The following is an 18,876-nucleotide window of genomic DNA, read 5'->3' as shown; positions in this document are numbered from 1 at the left end:
ATGGAGTAATTACTTTGAGAAATTGCTAAATGAAACAAGCAGTGAAAGCACAATGGTAAAAAACACTCAACATGCATACAGTCAAGAATACATATCCATACTTGAAGTAGAAAAAGCCATCAGAGGCTTAAAATGTGGAAAGGCAGCAGGAGTAAATGAGATTCGATCAGAAATGCTGAAGTATGGTGGTATAGAAGTCTTACAGTGGCTGCACGCCATAGTTCAGAAGATCTGGACAGAGGGACGAATTCCAGATGATTGGAGTAGAGCTGTAATAGTACCCATATATAAAAAGGAAAATAAAACAATGTGAGAATTAAAGAGGTATTTCCCTACTCTGTGTTCCTGGTAAATATATGCAAGTATACTTGAGAAATGGTTGATTAGAATTGTGGAAGAAAAGCTTAGTGAAGAACAAGTTGGATTCAGGTCAAATAGAGACTGTTAGGATCAGATCTTCACTTAACGACAAATAGTGGAGAAATAATGGGAATATAACAAAGATCTGTATTTAAGTTTTGTCGATTTGGAAACGGCATATGACAAGGTGCCAAGAGAAAACCTATTCAATACGCTACAGTCATATGATGTCAATGGCATTATATCAAGCAATACTTAGTCTTTATTTGAGTTGTAAGTCAGCAGTTAGAATTCAAGGAAGTACAGGAAGATGGTTTAATGTTAAATCTGGTGTGAGACAAGGATGTACATTATCCCCCCCGTTATCTGTATGAATTGCATTATGAAGGAAACTGGTATTAAACACGATATCAAAATTGGAGATGTTAATGTCAGCTCTTTGCTTTATGTGGACGATGTTATACTTCTAAATAAATCTGCTATAAGTTTGCAAGATTCTCTGACTAAATTGAATAACTGTTGTAATAGATATGGTATGAAGGCCAGCAATAAAAAGACAAAAACAATGAAAATGTCAACTGCATTGTGAACAGAGAACCTGTAGAACAAGTAAAACATTTCAGCTACTTAGGCATGATTTTAGTGAAGATGGTGAATTAAATATGGAAATAGACAACAGAATCAATAAAGCTAGTATAGTAGGAAGTCAATTGAATAAATTCATATGGAATAAGAGAGAAATTAGTCGGAACACTAAATTAGCTGTATACAAGACGGTGTTCAAACCAGTTTTAACTTATGGATCTGAGAGCTGGGTCAGAAGTAAAACACTTGACCAAAGACTAGAGACCACAAATATGAGAATCTTGAGAAAGATTAGAGGTGTGAACAGATGGCATCACTGGCAATATCAGATTAAAAACGAAGATATTAGGAAAGATCTTGACATTGTCAGCATCCAGGAATGCGTCAGCAGAGCTAATTTCAGGTGGTATAGTCATTTAAACAGAATGGGCGAGGAAAGATAGGCAAAACAAGTGTTCTCTGCCAGGTTGGCAGGAAAACAACCTAGAGGAAGACCAAGATATAGGTGGATTGATACGGTACAAAGTGCCTTAGATGACAGAAATATAAGATCTGATAATTGGAGTCTTGAGAAGTAACAGACTGATCTGGAGGAAAATTGTAGATAGGAAGTTAGTAGTGATGTAAATTTTTCATGTAGTACTATCATATCCTGTACACCCATTGATTGTACATGGCAGGAATCTGATGATGAAAAATTGCCCATTATACAGAATCCATTGAATAGATTCAAAGAGTATCTGTTTCTCCAATAAATATCTGAATAAAATAATAAATAACTAATTAAATCACTAGTATTGTAGAAAAATGCTTATTTTGCCACTGGGACCAACAAATCACACTTTTCCAGAATAAATTTGCTTACTGGTACATCAAATATCCTGAATTAAATATAGTGGTATGCCACTAGAAAAGGTTGAGAACCCCTGCTTTATGCAATGAAAATCTACTGAAACAGTTAGCACACCATCATAATTCTGGCTGACTTTCTGTACTATAGTTTTTTTTTTTTTTTTTTTTTTTTTTTTTTTTTTTTTTTTTTTTTGCTCATATTTTTAAATTTCATAATCTTTAAATCTATTGCCTTCCAAAATTGTTTTATGCTTTTATGGTGTTATTCTTATCTTTTGTTCATTATCTATTTTTTCCCAATCTCATATGTTTTGGCTCATTTTAAAGAATTTTATTTAAATCTCATCATCATCTTGATCTTCACATTATCTAGGTATTCCTGATTTATTGCCCTCAAATTTAAAATTTTAAATTAATAAATAATCCATTAATGTAAAGCCTGCTGGTTAGTAAAAAAAGGGATGGCTGCATTAACACAAAGCTTAGCTTTTAATTATTATCTTACAACTAGGAACCTATGTGAATCTTGTTCCAGGATATTCAAAAACAATAAAGCTCATTTTTAGACTTCATGAGGCCAAACAACCTATTTATAGCCAAATAACTTGGGTTATTTCAACATGGCAGAACAGTTACCTCTCTCTCATCAGCTGTGTGCATATGTGTGTGTGTGTGTGTGCTAAATCACATGCAAATTAAATGACATTATGGAACCATTCCTTTAATGCTCATATCCTATATCACTGAATTCATTTCATTTTGTAGGATGTTGCAACTTTCACTTAATCAGACAATTTAAAAAAGCCTGCTCAGAAATAATTTAAGGAGTGTGAGTAATAAATTCTTTCAGTGGGTTACCTAACATTTTCTTTAATTACATGAATTAAAACAAAAACATGACATGCAACTTTTTTTCTGCAGTAATAAAAAAATTAAATAAGCAGACCACATAAGCATTCCATTTATGATAATACGAAGACTGGTTTCAGAAGAGACACTTGGGCTAAACCATAAAACTAATACAAATTGGGTAGTCCTCACATTTTTTGAATATTGTTTCAGGAGGAGCTATACCTTCAGTTGTTTAGAATTACTGTCAAGGCAACTTAAGGATATGATACATCAATATTTTTAGGTCTGTTGACTGTATATATATTCTCAGATCAGTTGTTCTGCAAAAGAAAGCTGTCACCTTCAAGGCTCTCACTGTGAAATCTTGAGACAGACTTATTTGGATATGGTAAACTTTGCGACATGGTATAAATTTCAGTTAAATGAACAAAGGCAGCCAGTCCTGATGAGATTCCATCCACTGTGCTCAAGAGGTGCTCCTGAAACCTAACACCTTTTCTCTATCAACTATTCACTACCGATCTGGCATCCGATCTCCAAGCATGGAAGAAAGCTCATACAACCAGTTCCCAAAAAAGAAGAGAAATGTTTACCATCAAGCTACTGACTTATTGCTCTTACATCAGTTTTTGTCTAAAGTAATGGAGAAGGTTATCAACAGTCTGCTTCTTCAACATCTTGAGAACTGCTATCTAATTAATGACCACCAGTAGGGATTTTATCACTCCAGATCCACAGGAGATCTCCTGGCCTACATCACTCACTGGCATGGAGGGCTTCTCAACAAGTTACCATCATTTGGACTGCCTTCATCCTTGTGCAAATGGATTGCCAACTTTCTCTCAGATTGATCCCTATGTGTAATGGTGGATGGTATTCTCTCCTCAGACTTTCCTGTCAATGCTAGTGTCCCTCAGGATGATGTCATTTCACCTGCCCTCTTCTTGATATTTATATAAATGGCCTGCTCTCATTCAAACTCTATTCATAGTTTTGCTGATGATAATACACTCCACTCGTTCTACTCATATGACAGGCCACTGAACTCACTGAACCTGCTACTCCGTTATCTTTCATTCGTTCCACCTCAATTCTGTGGAACAGTCTCCCTCATGAAGCATTTCTAAAAGACTATAATCTTCAGCAGTTCAAGAACAATATCAAAAGATTGCTGTATTCCTGATCCTGCTCTCACACAGCAACTGTTTGCTATAAACTCGTATGCTTTCCATGTGTGGGATAAATATAATAATAAAATAAATAAATAAAAATCAGAGTTGTCAGAGCCAGGTATATTGCTGCTTTAAATATCTGCAATACATACTGTACAGAGAAGCAGATAAACAACACAGAGAATCCAATTAATGAATCACCATACCATTATTGTGACTCTTAGATGTGATATGCAGTATATTCTGCTAAAGCCATGTTTTCACAGTTTCCTTATTTTATACTGTAACAACTATAATGGTATTTAAACAATCATTCATGCTTTCTTTGAAATATCAGTTGAAACAGTGACAAAATATCATGAGCATTTGAATTTTTATAGGTATTTCTTTGAACATTTCATATACCTTTACATAAAACAACTAATATGTCAGAGTTGAAACATACTGTTTGCACAGTATGTTTCAAAAGCTGAAATGAAAAATTAAAGAAAATACTGAACTAATTATAATTGATACTGAATAAATAAATTAGATTCACTTACCTATGTTTTCTCCTGTGTCATAATCATATTTATACATCTTAAAATCTTCACCACCACATACAAATACAGTCTTATCGGGGTGCAAAGATGCAGAATAGATTAAAGTAGGCATTTCAAAATCTTTCGTTTTCTCACAGCTGAAAAAAAAAACAAAAACAAAAATTATGCCTTGAAACTATTAATTTTGATACAAGTACTTTCTATTTATTTACAACATACATGTTTTAAAATCACAATTTTCTGACATTCAATTAAAAAAAAAAAAATCAGAAATAAAGCAGCAATTTGAAAGAAACTGCTGAAGGAAAAAAAAAAAGTTAGTCTTAATAATTCCAAGCTATTAGATCTCGTAACTGGGAAAGTGAAGATTAGATCTGGTATATTCACTTCTTTACTGTTTGCAATTATACCCTAAGATGGATGTATCCTTTTGCAATCCTCCTCCCTTCTTGCTTGGTTTGCTAATATGTGCATGTGTAATTAGCAATTTCAATATACTTCGATTTACTGCCTCAATTCTTATAATAGCTGACGATTCATTTTTAGTTGGTTCTATTATTGTATTCTTCTCTTAAGAAATTAAATGTAATCTCTTGTTATTATTATATTTTGTCTACTATTTGCTGATTTATAGCTTTTTTTTAAATTACTTCCACATGGAAGCCTCAACACCTATAGTATATTAGTATCGCATGTGGAGGACACAAAATGAAAACAGAGAAGGAACTTATTAATATTCTTGAACAGATGGCAACTAATCCTTCAGATTATAGAAGTATAGTTGCCTCTCGCTATAGCAAACTCACTTGCTGTAAGTACCAAAAAGTTCCAACCAGAGATACAACACTATGCTAAATAAATTTACTATACAAACTGTTTGTGTGGTTCCTACACATTTGTATGATGAGCATGAATAGTAAATTGAATGAAATAAAGAGAATATGATTACAGATTTGAAATTAGGCTGCCTACTGGTGTCGATTACTGCCTCCCACTTGTCTCTCTCTCTCTCTCTCTCTGTGTGTGTGTGAGAGAGAGAGAGAGAGAGAGAGACTATAATTTTTCAGAAAATTGGAGGAATAAAGCTTTGGAAGAACAGTGCTCATCTACAGAAAATGCATGAAGCAGAAACAAGCCCATCAGTTAGAGTGAAGAGACTCTGTAAAGAGGGAAACTTATCAATTAGCTAAATGGTCTCTGAATTTTTAGAGGCTTTGGTGCACCAGTCCAAACATGGAAATAATACTTTATGATGGTAGAGATCTTGGGGGGGGGGGGGTCTCTTAGCTGGAAGAGGACAGTTTTGCAGAGCTATAAGAAAATGCTGGAGCAAATGTATGCCCACCCAAAACAAAATATCTATTCTTATGCTTGACAAGAAATCACATTCTTGCTTTAATTCTAAATAATAACTCTTTAATTCTCCTGTTTTAATTTAACTCTTTAATTCTAATAAATTTGCATGTCAAGTACCTTCACGACATATGTACCTGTACACAGAGGCTACTGACTTCAAGTCAATTGCCTTTGAATCCCACAATACAAAGCACACTTCCTTTTGGTGTAAACTGTGTATATGTAAATTTTGATTATACTCGGATAAGGATTAAAACAAGAATATAATTTCTTGTCAAGTTTAATATACTTTATAACCAAGTGTAAAAACTTCCTACAGATCTGTTCTTGTTCTATGGATCTGGGTTTTATTAAAATTAAGAAGCGATGTGCAATTCCTCCTCCCAAGAAAGAACCACATTTTAGGTGAATTAAATTTGACTAAATTGTCCTCATCACTAAGCATTTCAAGGTATTAGTTATAGATGACTTCGAAACTTGGAGTGTTTAAGGAGGAGGAATGGAGTGTGCTATCAGAAAACCCATGTATATAATTTGAGGTTACTGATAAACAGAGAGAAGTTAAGGAAGGAGGAAAAGAGTACTAGGGGAAACTGCATTTGTAGGAAGTCAAAAGGACTATTATATGAGCAGCCTAAAGAACCAGAATGTGGTTAGAAAAATGCCAACTGGATACCTTGGAAATATCAAGACCAATTGTGCAAAGAGGTGAGTAATGCAGTAAGAAGATACTGTGATTAACAATGGCAGAATCCATTTTTTGACAGATGCTGATTAATTAGCAACCTTCCAGGTGGTAAAGTTTCTGTTAATGGCCTTCACTATTTTAAAGAGACATGAGTAAGGCTCATGTCTCTAAGATTTTTTAAAATCTACTGTCCAGCAGATTTTTTTAATGTCAATCCCACTAAAACATCCCAAAAGTTATATTATATTACAGCATATTTAATACTTGGTGAACCAAAGGTTAGATAATAGAAATCCTGCTCAAAAAACATAATGCTATTGGATCAAGATAATATGCATCCTACAACAGCTGAAAAAATAAATTCCCCTTTAAAAAGGCAAGTGCAGAAAACTTGCCCTCTGCCCACTGTCGGTCATGTTAAGGTACCAAATGTTCTTTAATATGCCTTCTAGTCCCCTTGAAAAGGATACAAGGTACAACTTTGTACTAACATCTGAAGAGAGGAAACCATCTGTGATGACAAGCAAGCTAAGAGGAAACTGGTCACCAGATTATGGAAGGCAGAACTATAAAATGGTAGTTTAAGCTGACCTCTATGCCTGACCAGATCAAAGATGTCTCTCACCATACAACTTATGAACATGAACAATACTAATCTGATTTTAAAAAAATGCAGTCAGATATTTTGGGACTTTATGTCTCAACAAAATAACGGTTCTGAAAAATATAAATAGTAGAATAACTTCTAAATGACGGTCTCAAAAAGGTCATGAACTTATAAGTAAATTGGTACTCTAAGGAGTGAAAAATGAAATGTTTTGGAATAATTTTTCATGCCAGTAATGCTGGTTGTTCAATTCCACAACAGGACTGAATGAATTGTGTTTAAAACAAGACTAAACTGGTAGTGCTGTAGCTCACATATTCACAACTTTAGAGGAGAATAGGGAAGCAATATCAGAAGAACAACGTCCATGGAGGTATCAACAGAAAAGTTAGAGTGCAGAGATTGGGCATCTGTACACAAGAGTGAAGCAGGATGAATCTGTAAGAACAATCAATCCATCTAATAACTGAAATGACTGCTCTGTTAAACAGCATCTAAGATTTCTAAACATTTTTGGTACTTTCCAAAACATAGGAGCAATACCTCCATTGATAGGCATTGGAGGTATTGCTCCTATGTTTTGCTTTTGGGACTTATAGAGATGTAAAGAATGAGATTGGGATTGGATGAAAGTATGGCCAAAGAAATTAAGACCATCAAATCAGTATATTCTTTATAGATAACCTTATACATTAGACATACTTCTAATTTTTTTTAGGAAATTACAATGTAATTTCCCAAAAAACATTAATTTCCTAAATTATTAATTATAAAAACTTTAATTAATAATTACAGGTAACCCTCGTATAACACGGATGTTAGGTTCCATAGAAATGCCGTGTTATGTAAATCGTGATGAAACAAAATACATAGTATAAACTTATAAAAATACGAATTGTACGTAAACTTCATTGCCCATAATGCATAACTGTTTTAGGCAAAATAAAATAAAGTGCTTAATCGTTAAAAATACCAAGCAATTTTAAATACCAAGTTATAAATTTGTTTGATATTTGTTTGACAATTGCTTGGTATTTATCGTTATAAATACCAAGCAATTTACTTTCTACAAAGTGCTTAATCGTCATCATGGTCTTCAAAACAAACATTCTGTAAATGTTCTTTATATACGAGTGGCCAGACGTCTCATATATAAAGTTATCAAGAAGTTAGTAATAAGACCTTGCTTACCGCTATGTTGCAATTTTTTATTAAGTTCATCATATGGAGCTAAACAAATATCCAGTTGTCTCGTGAATTTTCCGGAGCGCTCCATTGAGGGATCATTATCCGTAAAATAACTTCCTAACTTTGTTGCCAAGTCCAATCCTTCTGCTAAATTCTTTAACGGTTACACAATCAGAATCTTTGGCAGAACTTTCTCTGACTTTTGGTTCGACATCATCTATTAATTGTATCAATTTCTCCTCATTTAAATCTATTTCCCCATCAATTAATTCACTAATTTCGTTTTCAACCAAATCCCAAAAGCCCTCTAAGTGGGCATTACTATAAAAATAAAATTTTTACATAAAAAAGCATTACATATTATATGTAACTCACCAGAAAATAAAGTGCTCAGCTTGAGATTAACACACTTGATTTTTAATGGTTTTCCTGGCAGAAAACGAAGACAACTATCAACAATAATCACTTTATATGGTAAGCAATTGACGTGCATGCATGCTAAAGGGTATTTCTCCTAATATAAATTCATTACTTATAACTATGCACGATACGGCAGACACAAATTTAACAAAGATAAAATTTGATTTTTAAGTCGTGTGGTAAAAAAAAAAAAAAGATAAAGGTTTAGTACAATTTGTAGACTGTGTTTTTATCAAAACCAGTCGTATAAGTAATGCGTTATACAAGGGTTACTACAATTTGTAGACCACGTTATACTGAAACTGCGTTGTATAAGTACCGCGTTATACGAGGGTTACCTGTACCTATATTTTGGCAATGTTAATTCCATCTTCAGAGATCACAAAACAATGATATATGTATAACCAAATGAGACTGGGGAAAGGCAACTGAAGTCGGTCCTAGAGTCCTAAAGGTGCTCCCCAGCAGGCCAAGACAATCCAATTTAGCCCACTAGGGGAGAACTTTAGGGCTCTAAGACTAACTTCAGTTGTCTTTCTTCAGCTTCATTTGCGTGCCTGTGTGCACATACTGTTTTGTGATATCTGAATATGCAATGTAACATTGCCGAAATATAGGAAGTTAAAGTTTTTATAATTAATAATTTAGTTTATGTTTCATTTCATAAAAAATTAGAAGTAAATCTGTATGTTGTGTCAATTGCACATGTTCTCTGGACATGTGCAATTGACATGTTTGTTTTGCAAATTAAAAAACATGAGTTTTCAGGAGGAATGACCCTGTCACCCTTATAAGCAAAGTTGAAGAGCCCTTACAAAGGTTTCTCATATCCTAGACAAGATTTGGACCCAGCTTGTTTCAACTGAAGGTCACATATTACATCATCATCGGAACTTTGCTATTAGGATAATATGATATTTCTAACTAGATCCAACATCTGCCATACAGTTGTCACTTATAGATATAATAGGATAAATGTTTAACCTATAAGTACACTGGTTATCATAGAGAGCTTCTGCAGTGTATATGGACAAGTCTGAATAGTTCTGCCATTTGAAGAAAGGGAAGGATCCTTACTCTGGACAACCTCAATGCTGAAAAATTCTGAAATTGTAGAAAAGTGACAATTTAGTTTAATATGATCATCAATTCACTGTAGGCAAGAAAACAGAAGAGGATGGAATTTCTATAGACTCAAACAACTCAATTTTAATCCAAACTTTTACATCAAGTATGTTTCAGTAAAGTGCATATGCTGCATTTGCTAACACAGGAGGAACAAAAAATCATTTCTCATCATCCTCTGATTTATGTGAATGTGTATTATTATTATAGGCCACTCCATGAAGTCAGACTCATCAAGGGATGCAGTAAACATCATGCCAGGCACTATCCAACATTTGCACAATATCTATCATAGTTTGGCTTTGAAGTCATTTAGAGTGATGGAACACAGCAGAATATGGCAACCTATTCATCACTCTTACAGCAAAAAATCTGGTCCTGACATCCCTGCTAACTATTCTCTTCCTCAGTTTCCAAGTATGGCCCTAGTTCTCCCACCACCAGATCTCTTCTGAAAAATTTCCTCTGTATTAATCTTGCAAAAGCCTTTTAGTAATTTGTACATCTCAATCATATTACTCCTTTTCTACCTGTCAACCAATTTCTGTAACCCACAAATCTTCAACCTGTCTTCATAAGATTCATTCCATAGACCTGCTACCATCTTTGTCACTCACTTTACCCCTAAGCAATGCAGATGACCAGATCTGCACACAGTAGTCAAGAATTAGATGTATCGAGGCTCTATAAAGAGGTATAACAACCTGCTTGTCTCTGCTCATCAGGGTATTCTTCAGTAACAAGTAATCCAATGAGCTGCTTTAGCCACTTTTGCAATATGCCCTCTAAACTTTAACTGCCTATCCATAACATCCCCAAATCTCTGACTTCATCTATTTCATGAAGTACAGTTCCATCAATGTGGTAGTATATAGCTGGTAATCTTTTCATCCCAAAATGCATTAATTTACCACATAGTCTCTCCAACTCATCCTGCAAAATTTTAACATCTTTATTAACTATTCCTCTACCCAATTTTACATCACTGGTAAACAAATGAATAGTTCCTCTCAGATCCTTCCCTATATCATTAATGTACAAATTAAATAGTAGTAGCCCAAGAATAGAGCCCTGTGGCACACCACTAGTCACAGGCCTTCCTGCGACTAGTGGACTATTCCTGAATAAACTACACCTGATATCTTTCTATCAACCACCCTCTTATCCACTTCAACTTTATATCCAACCTCGTGTACTGCAATTTATTAATTAGAATTCCATGTGGTATAATCCAGTCAAATCCGTTGCAAAGTCCAATAAAGCTTTATCCAAACTCAGATGTCACTGTATAATAAAATGTGAGCAAGTTATTGAGGCATGACCTACCCTTTACAAAATCATGTTGCCCCTCCATAAAATATCCCATTTCTGTCTATCCATTCCTGTATTTTGTTCGTGACCAACTTCCCCAGTATACCTTTGACTACAACTCTCGATATGCTGATCAGTTAGTAATCTGCTACATCAATCTTGGAGCCTCCTTTTTTGGAACTATTTTCCCCTCTTTCCCACCCCTTGGGACTAACTCAAGCCAAGACTTAGATTAAACAATGTGGTCAAAGGCATTGCCAATTCCCTAGCATCCTCTAATAAAACTCCAGCTGGTATGCCATTTAATCTCACAGATGTATTCACATTAAGGTTCTGTAATATGATGTGCACCTGGAGTTCATTTACATCAATAATTCTGATATAAGCCTTTGCCTTTATTGTTACTGCAATATATCCACTCAAATGATATACTGTTGCAAAGTGTTCATGTAGTAATTCTACTATTTTGCCTGATTCAGTTACCTCCCTACCATCGGCATTCATTAAACTCATTCTGCCATAAATTTTTCCATTTACTTACAACATACTGAAATAACTCTTTGGGATTATCTTTGTCCTGTACTGCTAATTTCCTTTCATACTGTGCTTTTGCCTTTCTTACCACAGTGGTTACCCTTCTGGCCTGTGCTTTATACTGCTCATGTGCCTGCTGGCACCTTTCTCCTTGAATTCCTTCCACAAATTTTTCTTTTTCTTTTTTTTTTGTAGCCTCAGCTTAATGATACTATGCATCCATTTAACTCCCACTTGATTTATTCTCCTTACTCTAGGTATGCAGTCTACTATTACTTCTCTCACACTCCTTTACCACTTCCCATGCACTATTAATATCCAGCCCTTGCAGTTTCACATGTTATAGCACTGATCCAAACAATCTCCTGAGTTTTTCATACTTATCAGGTCAGTAATTCTACATATGCCCTCTCTTAACTGAAAATTTCACACCTTTAGCTACCTCCCAGGTCAAGACCATATGATCACTCTCACTGGTGAGAATTGAGCCATATTGATTACAGACAAATTCTCTGATGCAATTACTAGATCTAGCACTCGCAAATACCTAGTACATTCCACCACGTGCTGCCTCAGGTAATCATTCCTTAGTAACTGCATAAATTTCATTTCCCTCCTCCCATGCATCCTTTCCTCCTCTTAATCTATGTTCCCATAGTTGAAGTACCCCATAATAATTACCTGCCCTCTACTCATCATTGAGCTTATTTGCCAATGCATACTATCCTCCATCATCTTTTACATCCCCCTGGTCAATAGAAGCAATCAACTATATATATATATATATATATATATATATATACATACATACATACATACATACAGGGTGTTCGGGATAAATTTGACATATTTATAATTAATTATATTTTTCCATAAGTTACATGTATTAACACACACTTCTCTTCATTTAAAAGTTTGGACCCTTCTTCATTCATATACAAGATGTCAGAAAGGATGGATAGCTGGAACCCACCTGAATCATGGAAGAGAATAACTTGTATCATGATGATTCGTGCCCGCCATCAAAATAAGGATATTACGACTGCTGCCCAATGCTCCCTGAATACAGTAAAAACAATCAGGCATGAACTAGAGACTTGCAATGGTGACTACGAGGATGTAGCAAGAAGAAAGATCCCTAGCAGACGATCTGATTGCGTTCGTACAGCAGAATTCCTCGCAAATCTGCAGGAACAGGTGTTGAAGAACCCTGGCATTGGAATTCGGGCTTTGTTCGTGGAGTTGCTAACTGTAGTCAAGCCCTGGATAACAAGGGTAGCCAATGGTAGGCCATATGTATGGCAGCAGGATTCGGCCCCTTGCCACACCTCTGGGAAAAGTCAAAAATGGTTGTCTGAAAATTTCTACGACTTCACCAGTCCAAATGTTTGGCCTCCAAACTCCCCAGACCTTAACCCCATGGATTATTTTGTATAGGGTGCAGTTGAAAAAGACACCAATCGCACTTCCAGTAATACAAAAGCCCAGTTAATGGATAAAATTAAAACAGTTTTTGCGGCCCTTCCCAAGGAGACTGTAGCATCAGCTTGTTCGAGGTTCCGAAGCAGAATTGAAGCTGTGATCGATGCTAATGGTGGTTATTTTGAGTAAATCTTGTTGATAGTATTGTAATTAACTCTGCCTGTAATGTTTTTTTGTCAATTCATTAAATTTAATAGATACAAAGAAGATTTTCTTTTTCCTTACGAAACTGTCAAATTTATCCCAAACACCCTGTATATATATATATATATATATATATATATATATATATATATTGTTCTGCTGGCCACTATCGCACATCAGATAGTTTCAAATGTGGTTACACTGCAGTTGGATGCCTACTCTCTCTCTCTTTAGTTGCAGTTCATTGGCTATCACCAATAATACCCCTTCCCCCCCATTCTTTACTCTTGATATCCTCCCTGAACACACTATACCATTCACATTCTATCCCACTAACTATATCATCTTCTGTCAGCCATGTCTCACTAATACCAATAACCTTCAGCAAGGATGAGTTAACCAATGCCAAAAACTCTTCTCCCTTGTTCTGAATGCTCCTGGCATTACTGTACATAAAGGGCAATAGACTCTTAGACCCACTGCTGTCCTTATGCTTTATACTAACTATCCCATTCTGGTTTGTTACCAATGGTACTAACTTTGGCATTTTATGCACATTCTTACACTCAACTACATCACTAGTATCTGTGTACTCACTTAACAGCTGCCCCCCCCCCCCCCAAAAGCTCTAGATTCCCTGATTTTGCACATACACTTTCACACCATTCAACATTTTTTTCTAGACTTCGAGCACCAAATCCATTCAGATGCTATCCTTCTTATATAGGTCCTTTTGTTTATTAAACTCACTCCACACATCCACAAATTCCATCAATTCTTCTGCATAACCTATACATACTCAATCACTATTATGGCCCTCCTCAGCTCAATTGTCATACCACAACAGACCCATTATCTTAACTCTCTCACTTTTCTTTTGCTACTTTCAGTAACTCTTTCACATCCTCCAACAAACCACATTTTTCTACTTTCATATCATTAGTACCAGCCAAAACAAGTCTTTCAACTTTACCCACTTGCATTCTAATAGTCTCACTAACATAATTGATTTTTGCACACAGGAAGCATAGTTGTTTCACTCTCTCACTAATCACCTTTTGCGATAGAATTGCTGTACTGTAAAAGACTACTTAATTTTTCCTTGTCTTTTTTTGCACTTCTTTTTTTCTGCATTCGCTCCACCTCACGTTTTGTCCAGTGTATTACTCTGCATAATCACACTATCTTCCTCATTATGGCCAACTCTTCATTCTTTACATCGTCATACTACCATTCTTTCAATCATCACTTTTATCCTCTTTCTCAAATGTATCACTTTTAATATCTCTTTCAATCTTGTCCTCCGTTATGCCCATCACACGCATTTTCTCTGTTCCATCTACTGCTTCGATCTCTAAACCTGACCCATACTTCTGATCCTTGCTTTTGTAACATTTTCAGCACACAATCCCATCGCTATTACTTTTCAAAGTCCATTTGCTCTTTTAAGGTTGCACAATGGTCAACATTCATAGTTAAGAATTTATGGAGACGAATATGGAGATGAATAGCTGTTGTAATAGATATGGTATGAAGGTCAGCAATAAAAAGACAAAGACAATGAAAATAGGCAGAATCATTGAAAATGTCAACTGTGTTGTGAATGGAGAACCTGTGGAACAAGTAAAACATTTCAGCTACTTAGGCACAATTTTTACTGAAGATGGTAAACTAAATATAGAAATAGACAACAGAATCAGCAAAGCTGGTATCGTGGGAAGTCAATTGAATAAATTCATATGGAATAAGAAAGAAATTAGTCGGAACAGTAAATTAGCTGTATACAAGACTGTGTTCAAACCAATTTTAACTTATGGATCTGAGAGCTGGGTCAGAAGTAAAACACTTGACCAAAGACTAGAGACTGCAGATATGAGAGTCCTGAGAAAGATTAGAGGCGTGAACAGATGGCATCAATGGCAATATCATATTAAAAATGAGGATATTAGGAAAGAACTTGACATTGTCAGCATCCAGGAATGCGTTAGCAGAGCTAATCTCAGATGGTATGGTCACTTAAATAGAATGGGAGAGGAAAGATTAGCAAAACAAGTGTTCTCTGCCAGGTTGGCAGGAAAACGACCCAGAGGAAGACCAAGATATAGGTGGATTGATACGGTACAAAGTGCCTTAGACGATAGAAATATAAGATCTGATAATGTTGGAGTCTTGACAAGTAACAGACTGATTTGGAGGAAAATTGTAGATAGGAAGTTAGTAATGATGTAATTTTTTCATGTAGCACTGTCATATCCTGTACACCCCTTGAGGGTACATGGCAGGAATTTGATGATGATGATGAAGTAAGATTCAACGTTTCAACCTCTGTATTGAAGTCATCATCAGGAAATACATATGTATAAGATACAGACTACATGCTACTGAACTTTACAAAAGGTAAAATAAAATCTAACTGCTTATTAATCTTTTAACTAGCCTGACCTCTTGTGGAAAAACTAAATTAATAATATTAAAATTTTAAAAAAATTATAAATAATTAAAAAAACAAATAAATTTAAAAATAAATAAAAAAGAAACAAAATATTTTAAAAAATCAATTAATTAAAAACAGAACTACAATAAACATTTCTACAAGTCCTCTCGTATTGAGATTTTCTTCTAGGCTTGTTCCAGTTGTTATGTGGGTTGCAGATGGGTCCTCCACATTCTTGGAATGATTAATCCATCATTTAATTAATTTTTTTAAAAGAATTTTGTTCATTTTTTATTTATTTTTATATTTATCTGTTTTTTTAAATTTTTTTAACCTATTTATAATTTTTTTTATTTAATATTATTAATTTTGTTTTTCCACAGGAGGTCAGGCTAGGTAAAAGATTAATAAGCAGTTAGATTCATTTTACCTTTGTAAAGTGCAGTAGATGTAGCTTGTATCTTATACATATGTATTTTCCTGATGATGACCTCAATACAGAGGTCGAAACGTCATATATTACTTTTCTAATATTACGTAAAGTAATTATTTTAACACGTGTGTTGTGTCTCCATAAATTCTTAACTCTGAAAGTCCATTCGCCTTCATCAATGCATATCTCTTACAGACATTGCACCGAATAAAGTGAAGGTTACCTTCCCTGGGTGAGGCTCAAACTGACAAGCCCTACATCTCTCACAAGTGCTATCTTATAAGTACTGTGTGCTAACCAACTCTGCATAAATAATGAGGTTTTTCTCTGATCAAGCAACTATCAAAGGATCCCATGACCTAAAAAAACATGGCATAACCAAGGCCATGTTGTTGGATTTTTTCTCCCTTTTTTTTTTTGTGTGTGTATGTGAAGGTGTGCAATGCAACTAAATCTTCAACAACACAGAAAATCAACTCAGAATTGTATACTGAGGTTCTGTGATATCAGTGAGTCTGGTGGAAAGGCCTAAAGAAATTTAGATGCAAAAGAAATAGCAATATCTTAAAAAACAAACAGAAATAAAAGGAACTTACACAATAAGCATTTGATGAGCCATGAAATTAACTCTGTAATGAGGCCATCTTTGCTGTCTAATGGAAAATTATGTGTAACAATAGAATTACATCCAACAATGATACACACACAGAGAGAGAGAGAGAAATTTTTTTTTTTTATCCCAAATAGTTCTCCTGCACTAGACTAAACATGGCATTATATTTTCAAGCTGCAGAAGGGAGGGCTCACACAAAGTAATGAAATTCATTTACCTAAAGAAATTCATAATTTAACACATGCAAGCGAAATTAGAATTTATTAAAAACTATATATTCTGCATACTGAAACATGAGAATCATTCAAGAAAAGAGCAAAATAATTGGTTACAACATTCAAAATATAAATGCAACACTTTATAAACAAAACTAAGAACATCACAGTCAACAGTGAAGATTTATTGGTCAGTTTGATGTAATATCCCTTTTCATGAATATCCTAATCACTAACCCAATTCTTCTCTTAGAAAATACATTTTTCCTCCCAACATCATGACACTCTTTGTTCACATCCTTTGGCCCAGTTATTTTGTGCGGCAAAATTGCTTCCACCTATAAAAGGTACAGCCATGGGCTTCCCACTTTATCCTCCATAACAAACTTTTTTTTTTTTTAAGGAACATTTTGAGCAACAAGCTTGAGATTCAGCAACATTAAAATCCAAAAATATGTTGACAACATATTTTGCCATTTGGCTCCACAGCCACCAAGCTTTAAACAATTTTCTCAGCTACCTGTGCATCTATGCTGTCTGCATAAGAAAAACAGATGCATTCAATTCATCACTGAAATCAAAAACACACTTCCATTTCTGGATACACCTGTTACATGTCTTCTCAGAGGCTGTTTATCCTTCACTGGCATAAACCCATGCAAAGATTCATACCACCACTCTACAACAGAAATTAAGTAATATTAGCACCCTCAAAATCAGGGCCTTAACAATTTGCTCTGATGAGCAAGCTCTGAAAAATGAATTTGAAATAATAAAAAGTTTATAAAAAATAGCTACAACAAGAAAACAATCCCTAGACTCCTTCACAAAAATAAAAAAAGATTATAGTAAGGCCATAGCCATCTCCTATATATAAGTATTATCCAAAAGAATAGACAATACATTACAAAAATGCAACATTAAGACCAAATTAAAGAAATGAAATTTAAAGGAATTAAATTTCATTTCTTTAATTTGAAATGAAAATTAAAGGTATAACCAGCTTTTTTAAAGATCCTCTTCCTTCCTTCCCTTGCCCAGGAAAGGAAGGCCTTTCTGGCCATATACTTCAAATGTGCCAATGGACTGAGTGGAAAGCAGCCATTTCTTACATTGGACCAAAACATGATACGAATATGTCCACAAATGTTCACCCTGATTTCAACTGGCTATAATATTTTAACAATGAAACTAACTGAATAAATTTGTTACAGGTAAACTTGGACACTCATAAAGTTTCCATACTGGTATCTTCAGTATACTGTTTTTTGCCACCAGGAGCACTGCTGCTGATTTTCTTTAAAAATAGCTTCAGTACAGGAAAAAGCCCGATGTGTTCTGTGGCTAGCAGAAACAAAATCTCCAGTTACAGTGCGAACATTTGAAATTATTTGCGTACAAAGTCCAAATTGTACAGGAGATAAAGCCAGATGATCGTCCAAGGCGTGAAGAATTTGCTAACCTCATTTTGAACCACATCGACAAGGTTAATGATTTTTTGCAGCATGTTTGTTTCTCTGATGAGGCAACATTTCACATGAGTGGAGTAGTCAACAGACACAATGCAAGGATCTGGGGATCTGAACACCCACATGCCATAAGAAAATACATTCGAGCTAGTCCAAAATTCAATGTGTGGTGTGGACTAATGCATGATTGAGTGACTGGCCCTTTCTTCTTTTTTTGGAAAAGAAAGTAATGGAAATGTGTACTTAGACATGCTCAATAATTATGCCATTCCCCAGCTACAGGAGATGCAACCAAATGTTATCTTTCAACAGGACGGAGGCCCTGTTGAAACTTGGTCTCTAACAAAAGCACTGACAAATAAACTAGCAACAACTCAAAGAAAAATGGAGAGGATGATGCTAGGCATCACATTAAATGATAAGAAGCAAAACACTTGGGTAAGAAGCTCATATTACTGACATCATTCTTTACCACAAGCAACTAAAGTGAAAAA

The 18,876-nt window shown here is 34.9% G+C and overlaps 1 protein-coding gene across 1 annotated transcript in view; it reads right to left on the bottom strand.

The window, feature by feature from the left end:
- wmd (serine-threonine kinase receptor-associated protein wmd) overlaps positions 1-18,876 on the bottom strand; it is a 130,470-nt gene that overhangs the window by 39,762 nt on the left and 71,832 nt on the right. The window contains exon 6 of the mRNA XM_090405558.1: positions 4,364-4,500. Coding sequence (XP_090261684.1) covers positions 4,364-4,500 — 137 coding nt within the window. The remainder of the gene's footprint in view (positions 1-4,363; positions 4,501-18,876) is intronic.

This window comes from Typopeltis vanoorti, chromosome 2 (assembly GCF_054136105.1).
Source record: "Typopeltis vanoorti isolate ZY-2024b chromosome 2, IOZ_Tvanoo_1.0, whole genome shotgun sequence".
Lineage (NCBI taxonomy): Eukaryota > Metazoa > Arthropoda > Arachnida > Uropygi > Thelyphonidae > Typopeltis > Typopeltis vanoorti.
This window is presented reverse-complemented; position numbering and strand designations above follow the sequence as displayed.